This window comes from Varanus komodoensis, unplaced genomic scaffold (assembly GCF_004798865.1).
Source record: "Varanus komodoensis strain SLA01 unplaced genomic scaffold, ASM479886v1 scaffold16, whole genome shotgun sequence".
NCBI lineage: Eukaryota > Metazoa > Chordata > Lepidosauria > Squamata > Varanidae > Varanus > Varanus komodoensis.
The window spans coordinates 3,959,516-3,974,058 of NW_025335468.1; the positions used below are offsets into that span (position 1 = coordinate 3,959,516).

At 41.5% G+C, this 14,543-nt stretch overlaps 1 protein-coding gene across 1 annotated transcript in view; it reads left to right on the forward strand.

The window, feature by feature from the left end:
* Positions 1–7,940, forward strand: part of CHKA (choline kinase alpha) — a 29,125-nt gene extending 21,185 nt beyond the window's left edge. The window contains exons 8-12 of the mRNA XM_044425903.1: positions 1,118–1,205; positions 3,497–3,605; positions 4,512–4,618; positions 6,105–6,186; positions 6,839–7,940. Of these exons, the coding sequence (XP_044281838.1) occupies positions 1,118–1,205; positions 3,497–3,605; positions 4,512–4,618; positions 6,105–6,186; positions 6,839–6,898 (446 nt within the window). The 3' untranslated portion in view covers positions 6,899–7,940. The remainder of the gene's footprint in view (positions 1–1,117; positions 1,206–3,496; positions 3,606–4,511; positions 4,619–6,104; positions 6,187–6,838) is intronic.
* The last annotated feature ends 6,603 nt before the right edge of the window (positions 7,941–14,543 follow it).

Genomic DNA, 14,543 nt, shown 5'->3' on the forward strand with positions numbered 1-14,543 from the left:
AACAGTCCATAATATATAGGAACAGGGGAAGTGAGGATGCTGGGATTGTTGATTGGTGCCACTGAGGGCAAGGAGTTCAACTTTTTCTCCACCTTGGTAACAGCCATGAAGTGGCACAGTTGCTATTGCCATTTTGCCATCTTACAGGCAAAATCTTCTGGGTGGCCAGTTTTCACAGAAGGGAATCCTATTGGTTGCATGGACCAGTAGTAGAACCCATTGTCCTGGGAAACATTTTGCTGTAAATGGAATGTTTTGCATGCCTGGAAAAGTAAGATCTTCACCTAGTGCTAAAATGAACACAGTGTAGGCACTGCTCATGTTAGTAGCACCCACCTCACTTCCATTGGAAGGAAGGACTGCTGAAGGCTTACCTGTGGCTCCTGGCAGGTATATATAGGAGGAAATTACCTTTTAAGTAAACGCCCAAGTTGTTTAGGACTTGGATGTTAATACCAGTGCTTCACATTGGGCCTGGACATGAATGACCATTGGAGAAGTTAGTATTGGTATAATGATTATATTGGCCAGTCCACATTAACAATCTTACTCTCTTATTTTGGACTGACTGAAATGTTAAGACAGTTTTCAAAGATAGTCTCATGTATGACATGGTGCAGGAATCCATATGAGAGGGTACTGGTAGCAGGGCTATATCTCTGTCCAGATTAAGACATGACTGGTATATCAGTCTAAGCTGATAAAAGGAGCTCTGCGCCAACAAGTCCACCTTATGTTAATGCTGGATGTGAGAGCAGCCCCAAGCTATGAATGTGACCCTTTAGGGAGAGTGCAACTCGCTTAGAAACAGTTAAACATCACTTAGCTGTGTAGATGAACCACTTAGCGTAACTACTACATGTTTGGATTGCATCTCAGTTTATTGGACCTCATCCAAACCATTGCAGTGCCCAAGAATTGATTGAAAACAGTTACTACCTCATCTGGCATCTCCTTCTAGATCAGGTTGAACATCACTTGGTTAGGTAGATGGATTTGCTGACATTCAGTAGTAAAGATGTGTGTTGATCCTATGTAATCTACAAAATTGTTTCCAGTTAATTCACAATCCCTTAAAGTGGTTAGTACTATGTACCTCTTCTCTCCATGCCTCCAGGAAATATTTTGCTTCTTGAAGGCAGAGAAGATTCTGAGAAGCAAAAATTGATGCTTATTGACTTTGAATACAGCAGCTACAATTACAGGTAAATGCCAGGCCTTTTTACTGACTTAAAAGTAAAGAAAAGCAAGCTTAGCAAACATTTAATTAGTTCATTTGAACAATATTTTGCCTCATAGATGTATTTTTTCTGCTGTTTTCCTGAGTCTAATAAACTAGAGGATCTGCTCTTTATATCTGCATCTAATGTTTGAAGATAGACTACTATGCTAAATTTTGGTAAAATGAATAAAGTTTGAAGTTGTAACCTGCTCATTTGAATTTGAAATGAATGTATGTTAGAAAATACTAACAAACTACCTGCACAAACTGGCCACCTTTTCATGTTCCATTGGTAAAATATGTGGGGAGAAGTCTAGCAATAGCATCTTTATTGCTTTTCAGCACTACCTGTCTGATAAATGGTGGATTTTATGCAGTAGAAATCTGTCTTTAACAATTTTATCCAGTTAACTACTGTATCTCAGAATAGGAGTCTATAGTCTTGATGCTGGCCATGTGTGACAGATTCACTGTAGTAGCAGCAAATCTTGTGTCAGTTACTAATTGTTACAGCATAAAAGCATCACACATGGGTGCAGATGTGCTGGATAGCTCCCTGCTTGTCAATCATACAGCTGAAAAGTTTTCACATAAAGGAAAATTGGCAGAACTCTGTACAGGACTCCTGATAGTAAGAAAATCCGTGCATGGCTTTTCTTGTTAGAAATGGAGTTTGACAGTTTGTTACGCTTGACAGGACCTAGGCTTAACTACAGTGGATCAAACCAAGCAACCAGTGCAGTGCAACAAAAACAGAAATAGGATGGGTACTAGTATCTGGAATTGCACCTCTAGGTCAGAATGAGTATCAGTGCCTGTGTTTAAAAAATGGGGAAGTGAAGAAGAAAACTGAAACCAGATTGTTGCAGAATGCCAAATAAGCCAGTGCTAAATTTTAGGTAATATAAATTGTGTTGAAGCCAGTTGGAAGCTTACATTTGCCAATTATTTGTAACAGAATATAACTTCAAGGTCTAGTCCACTTTCTCAAAACCTTAGAAATACAATGCAAGTTTCTAGAAGTGAAAGACCTTCCATTGCAAGCACCCAAGATGCCTGAAAAACTCAGATTTGATGAATTATGTGGTAGAGTTTCTATTTTGTTTAGTATGATAGACCAAATTCAGTAGTTTGCATCCTCAGTTAAAGGATGTTGGGACCAATTTAAAAACGACACTGGATTTGTTTGTTTAAAAAATGTGTAGCGGAGTCCCACATAACAAGTGGCATTTAAGTAAGGTTGCATGTTCCCACACATACAGCAATATATACCACTAGCTGGTGTGCCATCCAGGCAGTGGATTCCCAGCATAGCAATACTGCATGTGCAAGTGGTCTCTGGCCAGAATTAAGATGGCACTGACTTCATGGAAATTTTCATAGGAAAATTAATTTTGGCATAGCAGACACTTTCATATCTGGTCTTACTGAAAAGGATATCTGTCTAAGACTGTGGAGAATTAGATAGTATTGGATTAGGTTGGTTTGATATACAAGGAAATTAATTTCAGTTATAAACATGTGACAGAGCAAATACTTTGCATGTGTGAAGTCCCAGGTTCAGTCTCTGCACCTCTGCTGAAGAGGTCAGTTGAGAGCTGCTGCTTGTCAGGGTAGACAGTACTGGGTGGAACAGTTGTCAGTTTAGTATAAGCTGCTTATATCTCAAATCAGAGCTCCACAGTCAGGCCCCGTGCAAACTCTCTAGCTGCCTGGAGCAAAAGAACTTGCACTGTGGCCACAGAAGATCCCCACCCCCACTACTGCACTGCAACCCTCTTTCTGGTGTCACCAGCCTGGAGAGCCCAGCACCTTTCCTTTGCTGCTGTGGCCAGGTGGGCAGTGGCAGCAAGAAGGTTGCCCAGCAGAGACCAGGAAGGAATTCTAATGCTGTGGTTCTGGGCTCTTCTAAGGTCTCAGTATGTGGCTGAGACACCATGTGGTGTTGGCCATATGTTTTGATCTCACAAGTGCCCTGCAGCAATAGAAAGCTATTGGCTGCTCTCAACAGCTCCACTGGCACCCTCATTACAGTAAGTGCTACAGTAGGGAAATGGATGACAGAGCTCTGTATAGCACCTCCTGGAAGTGGCAGCAGATTTTCTGGGATTGGGCTGAGGCTGCCTGAGGAGCTCTTCAGGCACCCTCATAGGTAGGACAGCCAGCCCTGCCTATGGTTGTGAATAAATAAGCCACCATGAAATGTCAGTCTGAGAACAAGGAGTAGTTGTAAACTTTTAAAAATTCTTCATGTATTGAATATTCTCATTCTAGAGGGTTTGATATTGGAAATCACTTCTGTGAATGGATGTATGACTATGCATATGAAAAATACCCATTCTTCAAAGCCAATGCCCTGAAGTACCCCTCAAAGAAGCAACAGGTAAATAATAAATCAAAATTGCCTTTAGATTTAATGTCATGTAATCTTGAAATCATCTTCATTTGTAAATCTTACTGCATGTGACTGATCTTTCATTCCAAAGGTAAGGGAAAAGTGTGACCCTCCAGACATTGTTGGACTAAAATTCATAACCATGCTAAATTGGACCCAGGTGCATTCTGCCCACACAGTGGTCAGCCAGCTGCCCATGGGGAACAGGTGTGATAATACCTTCCTGTTTATGTTGTTCAGCAACTGTTGTACCTAAGCCTCAGCCTGTGCTACTGAGACCAGAGTCAGGCAGCCTGGGGGGGTTGTAGTCTGCCAACATCTGGAGAGTCACAAGTTTCCTACTTCTGCTTCAGTCCATAGCTTTAGCTTTCACTTTACAACTTTTCAAATTTGATTACTTAACATTAGGCATCTTATAAACATTGTATAGTCTATGGTCAGCATACTACTTTTTATGTGACCCCAATAGCACATTTCTCATTTTGCTCCAGAGTAGTCCTCAAGTATTTGGAGATACATTTTTAAGTTTCAGTTTATGGATGAAGTGCATCCAGAGTTTATAGGGTGGTCATCTTTATTTTATTGTAAGGATATTATTTGTTAACCTCAACACTCCTGTTTGATATGTGCATGTGTAAGAACAAATGTTTATGCATCAAAACACTAAATCTGATAGGGGTTTTATTTGCTAATAAATGGTATACAAAAGCTTAAATATTTTTGAGTATTTTCTCTGTTCAAAGTAAAGCTGGAGTACAAAACTGTTAGGATTAACATTAAGCTTTGATAAGTATTCTGATTGCAGGTAATCAAACTTGTTTGGAACTGTACTGATGCTTTGTATTAACATCAAAGAACTAATCTACTTTTCTAACTACTATCTGTGCTTGTCAGCTCCATTTCATTTCCAGTTATCTAGCTGCATCTCAAAGTGGATTTGAAAATCTGAGCACTGAAGATAAGTCCAAAATAGAAGAAGAAATGTTGATTGAAGTAAATAGGTAAATTCTGTCTTTGTTCAGAATGTATTGTATGTATTCCTCACGGTGAATATTGACTTTCAGTTAAGATGTGAGTTTTATGTGCATTCTAAAAACAGTTATGATGTTAAATGCTATCAAGTGGTCTCTGACTTATGGTGACCTTATGAATGAACACATTCCAAAATGAGGCATAATGACTGAGAAAGAAATGAGAGAGAAAGCATTCTGGGCGACTGTATCTATCTAGACTAAGGTAGGGACAAGCCCTAGAGCAGCGGTCCTCACACTTTTTCAATAGGGGGCCAGTTGAAAGGCTGCGGTGACCGTCGTGGGCCGGTGAGGTGGGGGTGCCTGGGGGCACGGGCCGGTGAGGTACTGCCGGGTGCACGTGGTGGTGGCTCACTCGCTTGGAGATCTCCCAGCGAGTCCAAAGCCATCTCCAAGCAAGTAAGCCACCGCCTCCCCGCCCGTGCAGCAAACGCGGGCAATGAACGGCGGTATGGACCGGATTGATGGCCATGGCAGGCCGGATCCATCCCGCAGGCCATAGTTTGAGGACCTGTGCCCTAGAGGAATCCATCTCTCTAATATTCACAGACTTCCTCTTGTGTTTGGCCTAGTCTTGCAAAGCAAGCCAAGCCAAGAAGTTGCAAAACAAAGGTTGCTCAACTGGCCACCTTCTTCATGAGGTGCAGCAGCACAAAGGCTGCTGCAGTTAGTGTGGAAGGAGGGCACTGCTTGCGTAACAGAGGCCCACACGGCCAACCTTCTGCATCAAGGGCAGCAGGCTGCTCCACATGGTACAGGAGGAGGACGGTGTGCCCAGTTTGTGAGGAACTCAGACTCAGAGCTGCTACAAAGTGGAGATGTGTCCAGGGAGCTGAGCCCAAGGACTCCAGTGGATTCCCACCCCCCAAATGAATCCCTCGCAGAACCTTAATCTAGACTATAGCACATTTCTTCTATGGGATCCATTTTAACCCTCTTACTGTTTTTCAGTGACTGTATAAAGCTTCCTTATATCGTAGACACATTTTATCTGGATCCTTGTTTTTACGATTTTTTGCTGCATTTGTTCCCATTCATGCCTTTGCTCTATTTTATTACAATGCCATATTTAGTTGATTTTGTTTTTAACATTTTAAATCAGTTTTATCCTTATTAACTACTCGCCACTCTATATACCACTGCATATTCCAATATGGAGATTCTAAAGTTTATAAAATTAAAAAGTAATTGTAAGTGGCCCTGAGTGATGCAAATGCATTGCAAAATCATTGGTTTTCTTAAAACTTGCTAGGAATAGAGGAAATGCATCCTGAGTTACCCTTCTCAAAGTTGCAGTTGGAATTCTCATGTACTGTGAACATCTCATAAAATGAAAGTTGAAACATGCCATTCTGAAGTTCAGACTGTGAACAGGCTGTTACATAATAAATCATCTCTCTCTGGTCATTGGTTTTTAAATTAGACCCTGAAACTATATTGTGTTTCTTCTTGACAGGTTTGCCCTCGCATCACATTTCTTCTGGGGTCTGTGGTCCATTATACAGGCAAAGATATCATCTATTGAGTTTGGATACATGGTAATGTCTTTTATAAAGGCTGTCTTCCAATTTTAGATGTATGCATACTCAGTGTAATTATTATGCTTGTGTAAGGTATAACATATTACTATAAGCATGTGGGAAATATTCCCTTCAGTCTGATTGTTGTAGCTTCCAGAGCCTGTCTTGTTTGTCATTGTGTTTAATTACCAGTCAGCCAGTACTGAATTTGTAGCAAGCATAGATGGTTCCAATGTTTCACCAAGCTGATCTTAACACCAGAAAGTTTCCAGAGCTTGAAAGCAGAGCAGCAAACTTCAGTAACCGCTATTCATATGACCTCTCCCATCTTACTGGGTTTTTTTTTTTTACTACTTTTCAAAAACAAGCCTCTATCATTAATTTCAAAGTTTTGAGGAGCAATGTAAATTAATTATCCCTTATATCCAGGTTGTGATTGCTACTCTGTAAGATTTCACAGGTGCAACACAGCTGCATTCAAGACAGGCTTTTGACTTCTTATTTGTGGTTGTTGGTTAAAAAATAGATGAAATAGATCATGAAACACACAGTTATGGCATAGAAGTTTTTTCTAACATTTCCTGTGTTGAGATGCAGCTTTGTATGCTGATGTAGAGGTAGCACACAAAATGTTGAAAATACCTTCAACTGTTGTTTTTTAATCACTTAGGAGTATGCACTCTCAAGATTTGATGCCTACTTTGACCAGAAGAGGAAACTCAAAGTCTGAAGTTTGAAGACTGGACAATCAGTTTCTGTACTGTATAAGGAAGGCAGCTGGGCAGAAATTCCACTGTGCTTAGGCTACTGTAGTTGTAATGAAGGTTTTGCAAATTCCAACTACTCGGATGCAATGCTGAAGACTGCACAAAATTACTAAGTTTACTTTTTTTAAAGTCTCTTAAGTCTTTGGAATGAGAATTGACAGTTAAGTATAACAGTGCAATATCAGGCATTTTAATCTAAAAGGTATTATGAGGGAACCAGTGTTAACTGTGGGTATCTTTTTTTTTTTTTAACAAAGGTATTTTATTGAATTCTTTCAATGCATCATACATGCTATCAGTTAATGGGGTAACCCAAGTTCTTTTTAGGGAAAAAGTTATACTGTGAATCTTATACTAAAGCCTATTGAAGTGGTGGTTGTTTTCATGGGGCATGTCAAGCTTCTTCTCCAGAAAACTACTGGTAACCTCTAACACTAATACACAGTGGCTAAAAATCAAAGGAGCTCATGCAGTCTGGTTTCTACTAAAATAGCTTTCACATTCTGATATTTTGGTAGAACAAGGTACAACAGATGCATCTTAACCTGAAACATGCCATTCCTTGTTACTTCATTCCACATCTTTGGCTGAGGTTGTGTTGACTACACAGCAACAGTCCTGCAGTATTGTGTTGTTCTTGTTCAGGACATTCCCTGGACTTGGCAGCACTGGGATGAGTGCCTTGAATTTCTCTAGGTGCCCTTCTCTGGCTTGAAGTAGGGCAGAGGAGCAAATGAGATGGGGAGCAAGTGAGAAATGTTTGACCAATTGTGGTGTGCAGGTGCCTTGTAAGGTGCACACTGCTCCTCGTTTAAAACCCTGTTGCTTTTTTCCAGCAGATGTGGATGTTTCTTGTGCAGAAAATGCATAGATCTATATATATATATGAACTCTCCAGCAAGTGTATTATCTTGAGAGCTTCTAGAAAACACCTCTTTAACCATCCTTATTTGATTTGTGCTTTTTGCTTAACATGTATTGTACAAATAAATTTTTAAGTCCTTACCCTTTTACTACATTTAATTGTCTTTGTGTGTCTCAAGTTTCTATGTTAAATTTTGTTAAATTATCTGAATGGACACTATGGTACACACGTACGTTGCATAAAATTTACCACATTCACGTAGTTTATCAGCTTCTTTAGAAAATAATTCCAGTTCTCAATGTCACTTTCATACAGGACAATACATTAAACAATACATTTGCAAACTGCAGTTTAGAAAATTTAGATGACTTACCTAGTACTCAAAAAGGTACTTTGTTACTCTCAAATGATGTTTTTCCATCATGAAATGAACTAGTAAGTGTAAATATTCATGCAATTTACTGACCTTACTAATATTTTCCCCCTACTTGTCATGATCCTGTTCATTTGGGTGTATAACTTATGCTTCACTGAGAGAGCAGAAACTTGTAAAATAGATTATGCAAGAAAAATAATGCCCTACAATATTTGGATTGTGTGTGTTGCATTTCTTTTCCTCACTGAATTTCACATTTCAACTGTTCACGTAGTAGCTGCATTCACACAGCACACTAAATCATCCTTGAGAATACGCTATACAGAGTGTGGGTTATTGGCAGAACAATCCACAGTGCGCATAACAGATAACGAGGCTCACTGTGGTTTGTTTTCCTCCTCTCTCCCTCATCCCTCCTGCTGGTATTCCAGTATCCTTCACAGCAGAACCCTCCTGAGTGCTGCTCCCTGCTCTGATCACTACCCCTTTTCATCTGCCATCTTTAAAAGGGGGGGGGGGGACAATTGCAGCTGAATTTTTAAAACATTTTTAAAAATGAAAATTGTGCAACTGTGTGTGGTGTTGAGAGGTGTCTTTCGCAAAAACACCCTTACAGCTGTCTGATAAGTGTAGTATTCTCTGGACAATTTCCTTTATGTTTTAGCTTTCAGAGGAGGCAGCAAAGTGGAATAACAACTGACAGCTGGGCAATTGAACCCTGGCAACTGTGTTCGAATTAACCTACATGCAGCCTTGTCAATTTCCATCTAAGTTTGCTGCTGCCTTTGATATTTGAAACATACAAGGAAAATAAACTGGCAAGTGTATACAGCCTGACAGCTATGAGAGTATCCTTACAAAAGACAGTCTGATAAATATTTATAGAACACAATTGTGCCATTTTTGGAGACCAAACTATTTTTAAATGGTGAATCAGTAATTGTTCCATCAATGGAGGGTCTGTCTTGGCAGCAACAAAAGTGAAATTGGAAAGAGCTGTTTTGGAGGCAGGAGAGTTGCTGCCCTTCCCAAGGAACACACTTAGCCAGTCTCCATGATAGAATTGGTTGCCTTGATTTAGAAGACCAAACAACCAGTTGTGGGTCAAAGAACCCCCTAGATCAGTGATGGCGAACCTTTTAGAGACGAAGTGCCCAAACTGCAACCCGGAATCCACTTTATCACAAAGTGCCAACACTGCAATAAAACCTGAATACTGAGGTTTTAGTTTAGAAAAAGACAACTCATACATTAACATGTTTGTTTTAAAAGAAAAACAACAGAAGGAGCCATGTTCACATTCAGCGCCCCCAAGTCGGGGGATGCCGGGCTGGCTTGCGCCCGGGCACACGCACTCCCTCCATCCTTTCTCCCAAACCAGCCACCAGGAATGCCGCAGGAGCTTCGGCGGTGCTTGAAAGTTTACCAGAGGAGCGGAATTGGGGGGGGGGGGGGGGGGGGGGGGGGGGCAGGTGAGAGAGATCTAAACTAAAGGTGAGGAGAGGCTATCACTGATCCCTTCCCTTGGGATCTTCCTCGAGGTGCCCCCACAGCACTGCCAAGCCTTGGTGAGTGGGGTCCCCACCATGCACCCACTCCTCTCGCTTTGCAGCAATTCCAGCCTCCACTTTTCCTCATTTTGGCCTCCCTCCCCAGGAAGCACCAAATTGATTGCGGGCACCCTCTCCTTGCTCCAGCTGCTGCTGCTGTTCCACTGCCTCAACCCCATCACTTGCTCCTTTCACCCAGCTCCCCCCCCCCGCACCCCAGCCACCGGTGCAGGAGCCCGGCCTGGGAGCAGGCAGGCAGGTGCACAGCTGCCTGGCTGTGCCTGCAGCCACCACATCAGCAGGGTCCCGCCACTGCACTAGGAGGGCAGCTTGGGCAGCCGCTCACATGCTGCAGGCTGGGAGGAGGAGGAGGAGGAGGAGCCAAGAGGAGGGCGCCAGCGCTCAGCACCCACTCACTGCTCACCCACTCCCTTCCTGGTGCACCCGCTGTAGTTGTGCCTACCTCTGGCCACCTGTTAGACTCCGCCTCTTGTGGCGAGTCATGGCTAATGAGTGATGTCATCACCTGGTGCCATTATTCTTTCCAAATATGTGCATGGCCACGCATGCCATAGGTTCACCATCACTGCCCTAGATGAAGCCATAGATCTTCAGGGCAGTTTGTTGCTGAAAATTAGGCCACTATAAGAATTGGTCTGGGTTTAAGATTACATGACATCCCACAGAACCTAGCTACCCACCATGATGATTGTCCTGATTTTCTGCCCAGAATGGTATTTCATATTACAGTGAGGGGACAGTGAATGTGTTTGCAATTTCATTTATCAATTCTATAGAAGTTCTTTATAGGTGGATTTAATTCTCTCTTATCTAGTAATTGGTTATTTGCTGTTGTTTTCTCTGCAGCAAAAGATCCATTTATAAAGGGAATTGATAAAAGCTGCTCCTGTACTTTCATGAATTGGTTTACACATGACAGCAAGCCAACAAGAATGAATTTCCATGTGGTGCTTGTTATTTCATGTTTTGAAAATTTAAGCCAAGGCAGGGCTTACTGCTGGTTGTCATTAACATGAATCTAGTTGGGATGATTAAGAAACTACCCAGAGTCCATGGGTTTTAAGGTTATGCCTTACTATAACAATATAACCTTAATCAGTCTGAAGAATCTGATATGATTTCTGTGATTCCTTACTTGCATTCTGAGTTGCTAATCCTGCACTGAGGTAATTCACTATGGTGAGGTAAGCCAGCTCATAGACTTCAATCTCTAAGGCCATATTTTGCACATTTTAAACAAATGCTAAAGAAATCCGTGCAAATGGTACTACTTTTTGGCTTCCAATTTGCACAAATTGTAGAATTTGAACAAATTTCCTTAGAGGATTTTAAAATGTACAAACTGTGGCCTGCCTTAGATATGGAAGTCCGTGAAAAAGAATCCAATTTGGTTTGCTTTAAATCACAGATAAGTTGGCAGGGAATCTGTCATGCTAAAATGAGCTGGATTTCCAAGCATTCACAGACCTCTGTAGATTGTTAACCGCTCCAACTAACCCCACTTGCTTGTTTGCATGTAACCAGCTGTGGCACATCCCTGCTGTGGCTTAAAGTTTCCAATTAGTAGCTGACATTGCAACCAGAAGTCTCATGGGTAGCTTCTCATATTTACTTTCTACCCTTACCTTTCTCAGGAGCAAGAATATGGGATTGCTTGTATTCTCTTCATAAGCATGAGGAAGTTCTTTATAATGCAGCACAAGAGAGCCAGCTACCTTTGGAGTGCTGGATGCAAAAAAGAATCTTCACTCATTCCAAGACAAACACAAACAAAGCCAGAAAAAAAAATTGCATAGGAGATAGATGAAAACAGCTGAAGGACTTTTGAGTTGAAATGAAATCCAGAAATGCACGTGCTGCCATATGCTATAGTAAGTAGACAAGCTGGGATTCCTATGTATGAAAGCTGTTGCTTAGCCAGCTGGTTCTTCCTATAAAAATAACTTTGTGTTGCAACGTAAGTTTTATTCCTTAGAGGTATATAACCAGCTCTGTCATGATGGGCTTAAAGTAGGTTTTAGTATATTTTTTAGATAAACATTTTTGTATGCAATGGGCCCTTGTAATTTAAGGAGCTCTCCTCAAGCAGCTCAGGAACAAAAGTGGCTGAAGAAAATAACATATTCAGAGAAATTGCAAACATGATTTAAACTTACAATACAACTTACATGTTTGCCAAAATATTTCCCAGTTTTTTGTTACATAGATCTGTACAGGCCATTGTTGGTCAGTTTTCAAAAATTCAGTGCTCAGAAATGAAGTAAAGATTTAAAAAAATGAAAATTAAACAACTGTCCAGGGACTGGACAACTGATGATACATTTACCTCTTATGGCTGGTAAATTGCAGTAATTTGCTATCTCTTTTCATCATTCTGCTGTATGTTCTTGTGTGTGCTTTTAAAAACAATCAGATACCCTCATGCTGTATTGGGCCTGTGCTGTAAAATCCAGGCCTCAGTCTCTAGCTCCTATAGTACAGGCCTTGCTTAGCATGAGTAAAGTGGTGTGCTATAGTTAGCTGGTTTAGCTTAATTAAAGGGTGGAATTCTAGGTATTGTTTTCTAAAGGCCCTGAGAGACGGACAAAGGATGGATGCGCAGCTGTCCTCTGTTTTGAGAGAATGCACCTTATCAGACATACAAATGAGCTTATGCTTTGTTGTATGCCTAGTTTAATTAGTTATGTCTCCATGTTGGATGGTTTCAAGAGATCAAGGGGTGATAAAAGAAAGTGATGGCTAGCATTACTGCAATTATTAGTGATTGCTTTGTTTGTATGTGCTTATAGTGCTGGTGTGCTTTTTATATGCAGTGTATTAATTGAATCTGTCAACAGCCACAGCACATGCATCTGTTTTGCGGTCAAGCAGCATGAAGTGTTTCCTAACCATTTGGGAGCGGAATATTGGCCATGGTCATTTTGTGAAGAAAGCCTCCCAACTTGTCTGACCCATTTGCAAAACCTGGCTAGGCAAAGAAGATAGTCAAGTGCACTTCATAGCATCACCAATTAATGAGCAGGTGTTTGCTGTCAGTGAGCATAATAAGGCCTGCATTCCAAGGCCTAACAAGCTTATATGTCTGTGAGAATCTGCCAGCCCTCCCTGTACCCATCTTATCAGTAAGTTGCTAAGCTACAGCCGGACTTGCTAGAGTGAGAAACTTTTCAGGTTGTTTTGATTGCAAAGTTTTACGTCATCAGCAAGAAAGTGCATAACATGGAGTTTAGCCAAAGCCTCTTTGTTTGGGCACTGACATCTTACAGGGGCTTAGCTGATGGTCCATTCCAGCTGAATGAAGTCTGCCTTCCAGTCCAAGTTCATACTGTGCATTGAAGTAACTTGCTGCCAAAGTCTAAAAACTAGCTAACTTGTATCTTGTGTGCAATAAAGAACTTTTTTCCTTATAAACCTGGATCTTGCATATCGGTTCTTTGGCATCTTAAAGAACTCTCTCTGCTCTCTGCAGGGGTTAATGAGGAACAACACACATGCCCAAGGCTTCTGTCCAAATGTCAATGGTTGTACCCCTTTTTTCTGTTAAACTTAGCTCTTGAGACTTGACACAAGACTTGGAGTAAAGGACTTGAACACATCACTGAATATAAGTATAATAAATAAATCACTGCTTCCCACAAGCCATGATGGGATCAATCTACCAGGCTCATATGGCATGACAACTCACCCTAAGTCCAACAAACCCCAGAAAAGCCGTTTCTTGTTCACGTAGTGTGTTACCCCACAAGCCACCCTGCAGGAAGCAGTCCAGGTCTGAATGACCCACCAATCCATGCTGGCAATACACCATGGTGGGTTGGTTGCACAAACAACCTGTGGATGGATGGATTCACTCTGGTTTGCCCTCATGCCTCCTTTCTCTCCAGTCCACCCGCCAGTATCCCACAAGATTCAACAAAGAGGCTGCAAAGAGCTACATTTTTCACTTTGCTTTCCCCAGACAGCCATGAAAAGGCGTGCTGTCAAGTGAAAGTGAAGTTGCAAATAGTCTTTACTCATGTAGTGGGATTTTTTGGAGGGGTGATCAGTTTTCCTCCCATAGAGGCATATACATATTATATATGCCATATATCCATGTCTAAAATAAAAGGAAGTGTGAGCTTGGGCAGTTATGAAATCTCTGTGCTCCTGTAAAAGGGGGTGGCCCACATTTTCCCGCTTCCCAAGGGTCAAGAGCCTTGAGAATAGGTGGAAAAGATGCAAGACTCTGAGCAGAGTTAGGTCCAACCCAAAAAGTCGGAAATCTTGTCATAAAGGTGGCCACCCCTTTTCACAAGCTAAGAGCACTCAACTTTGCCTTCCCTTGACAATTTGCCTTTTAACAGTTGTCTGAGGAAAGCAAAATGAAAAATATACTTCCTCGAGATTGTTCTGGGTCAATGTCAATCATGGACATTACCTGCTGCTCTTTGATAGCAGGAACCCCATCCTTCCCCCAGAACATTGCTGGAGTGATGTTGCCCGTTTTGGACCCACGGAATTGCTTAACTGCAAACTTGAAACTCCTACTGGAAAAAGATGTGCATTTTTAAAGATAAAGTATTTCCGCTTCTTCTTCGTGGCCTTTGTGCATCATACATACAGGCTCTGCCCCCGTGTGGAGACTGTTACCAGGAAGAGTCAGTAGCTAAGAGTGTTTTGGCGGGAAACCCTCCTCCACCCAGCATCCATTGTACGAAGGAGGAGTCCCGCCCTTTCCCTCAGTTCTTCAACTACCTTCAATGCCTCAGGAAGTTATTTCTCTCTCTTACTAGAATTTTCTCTGAGTTTTTTCTCCT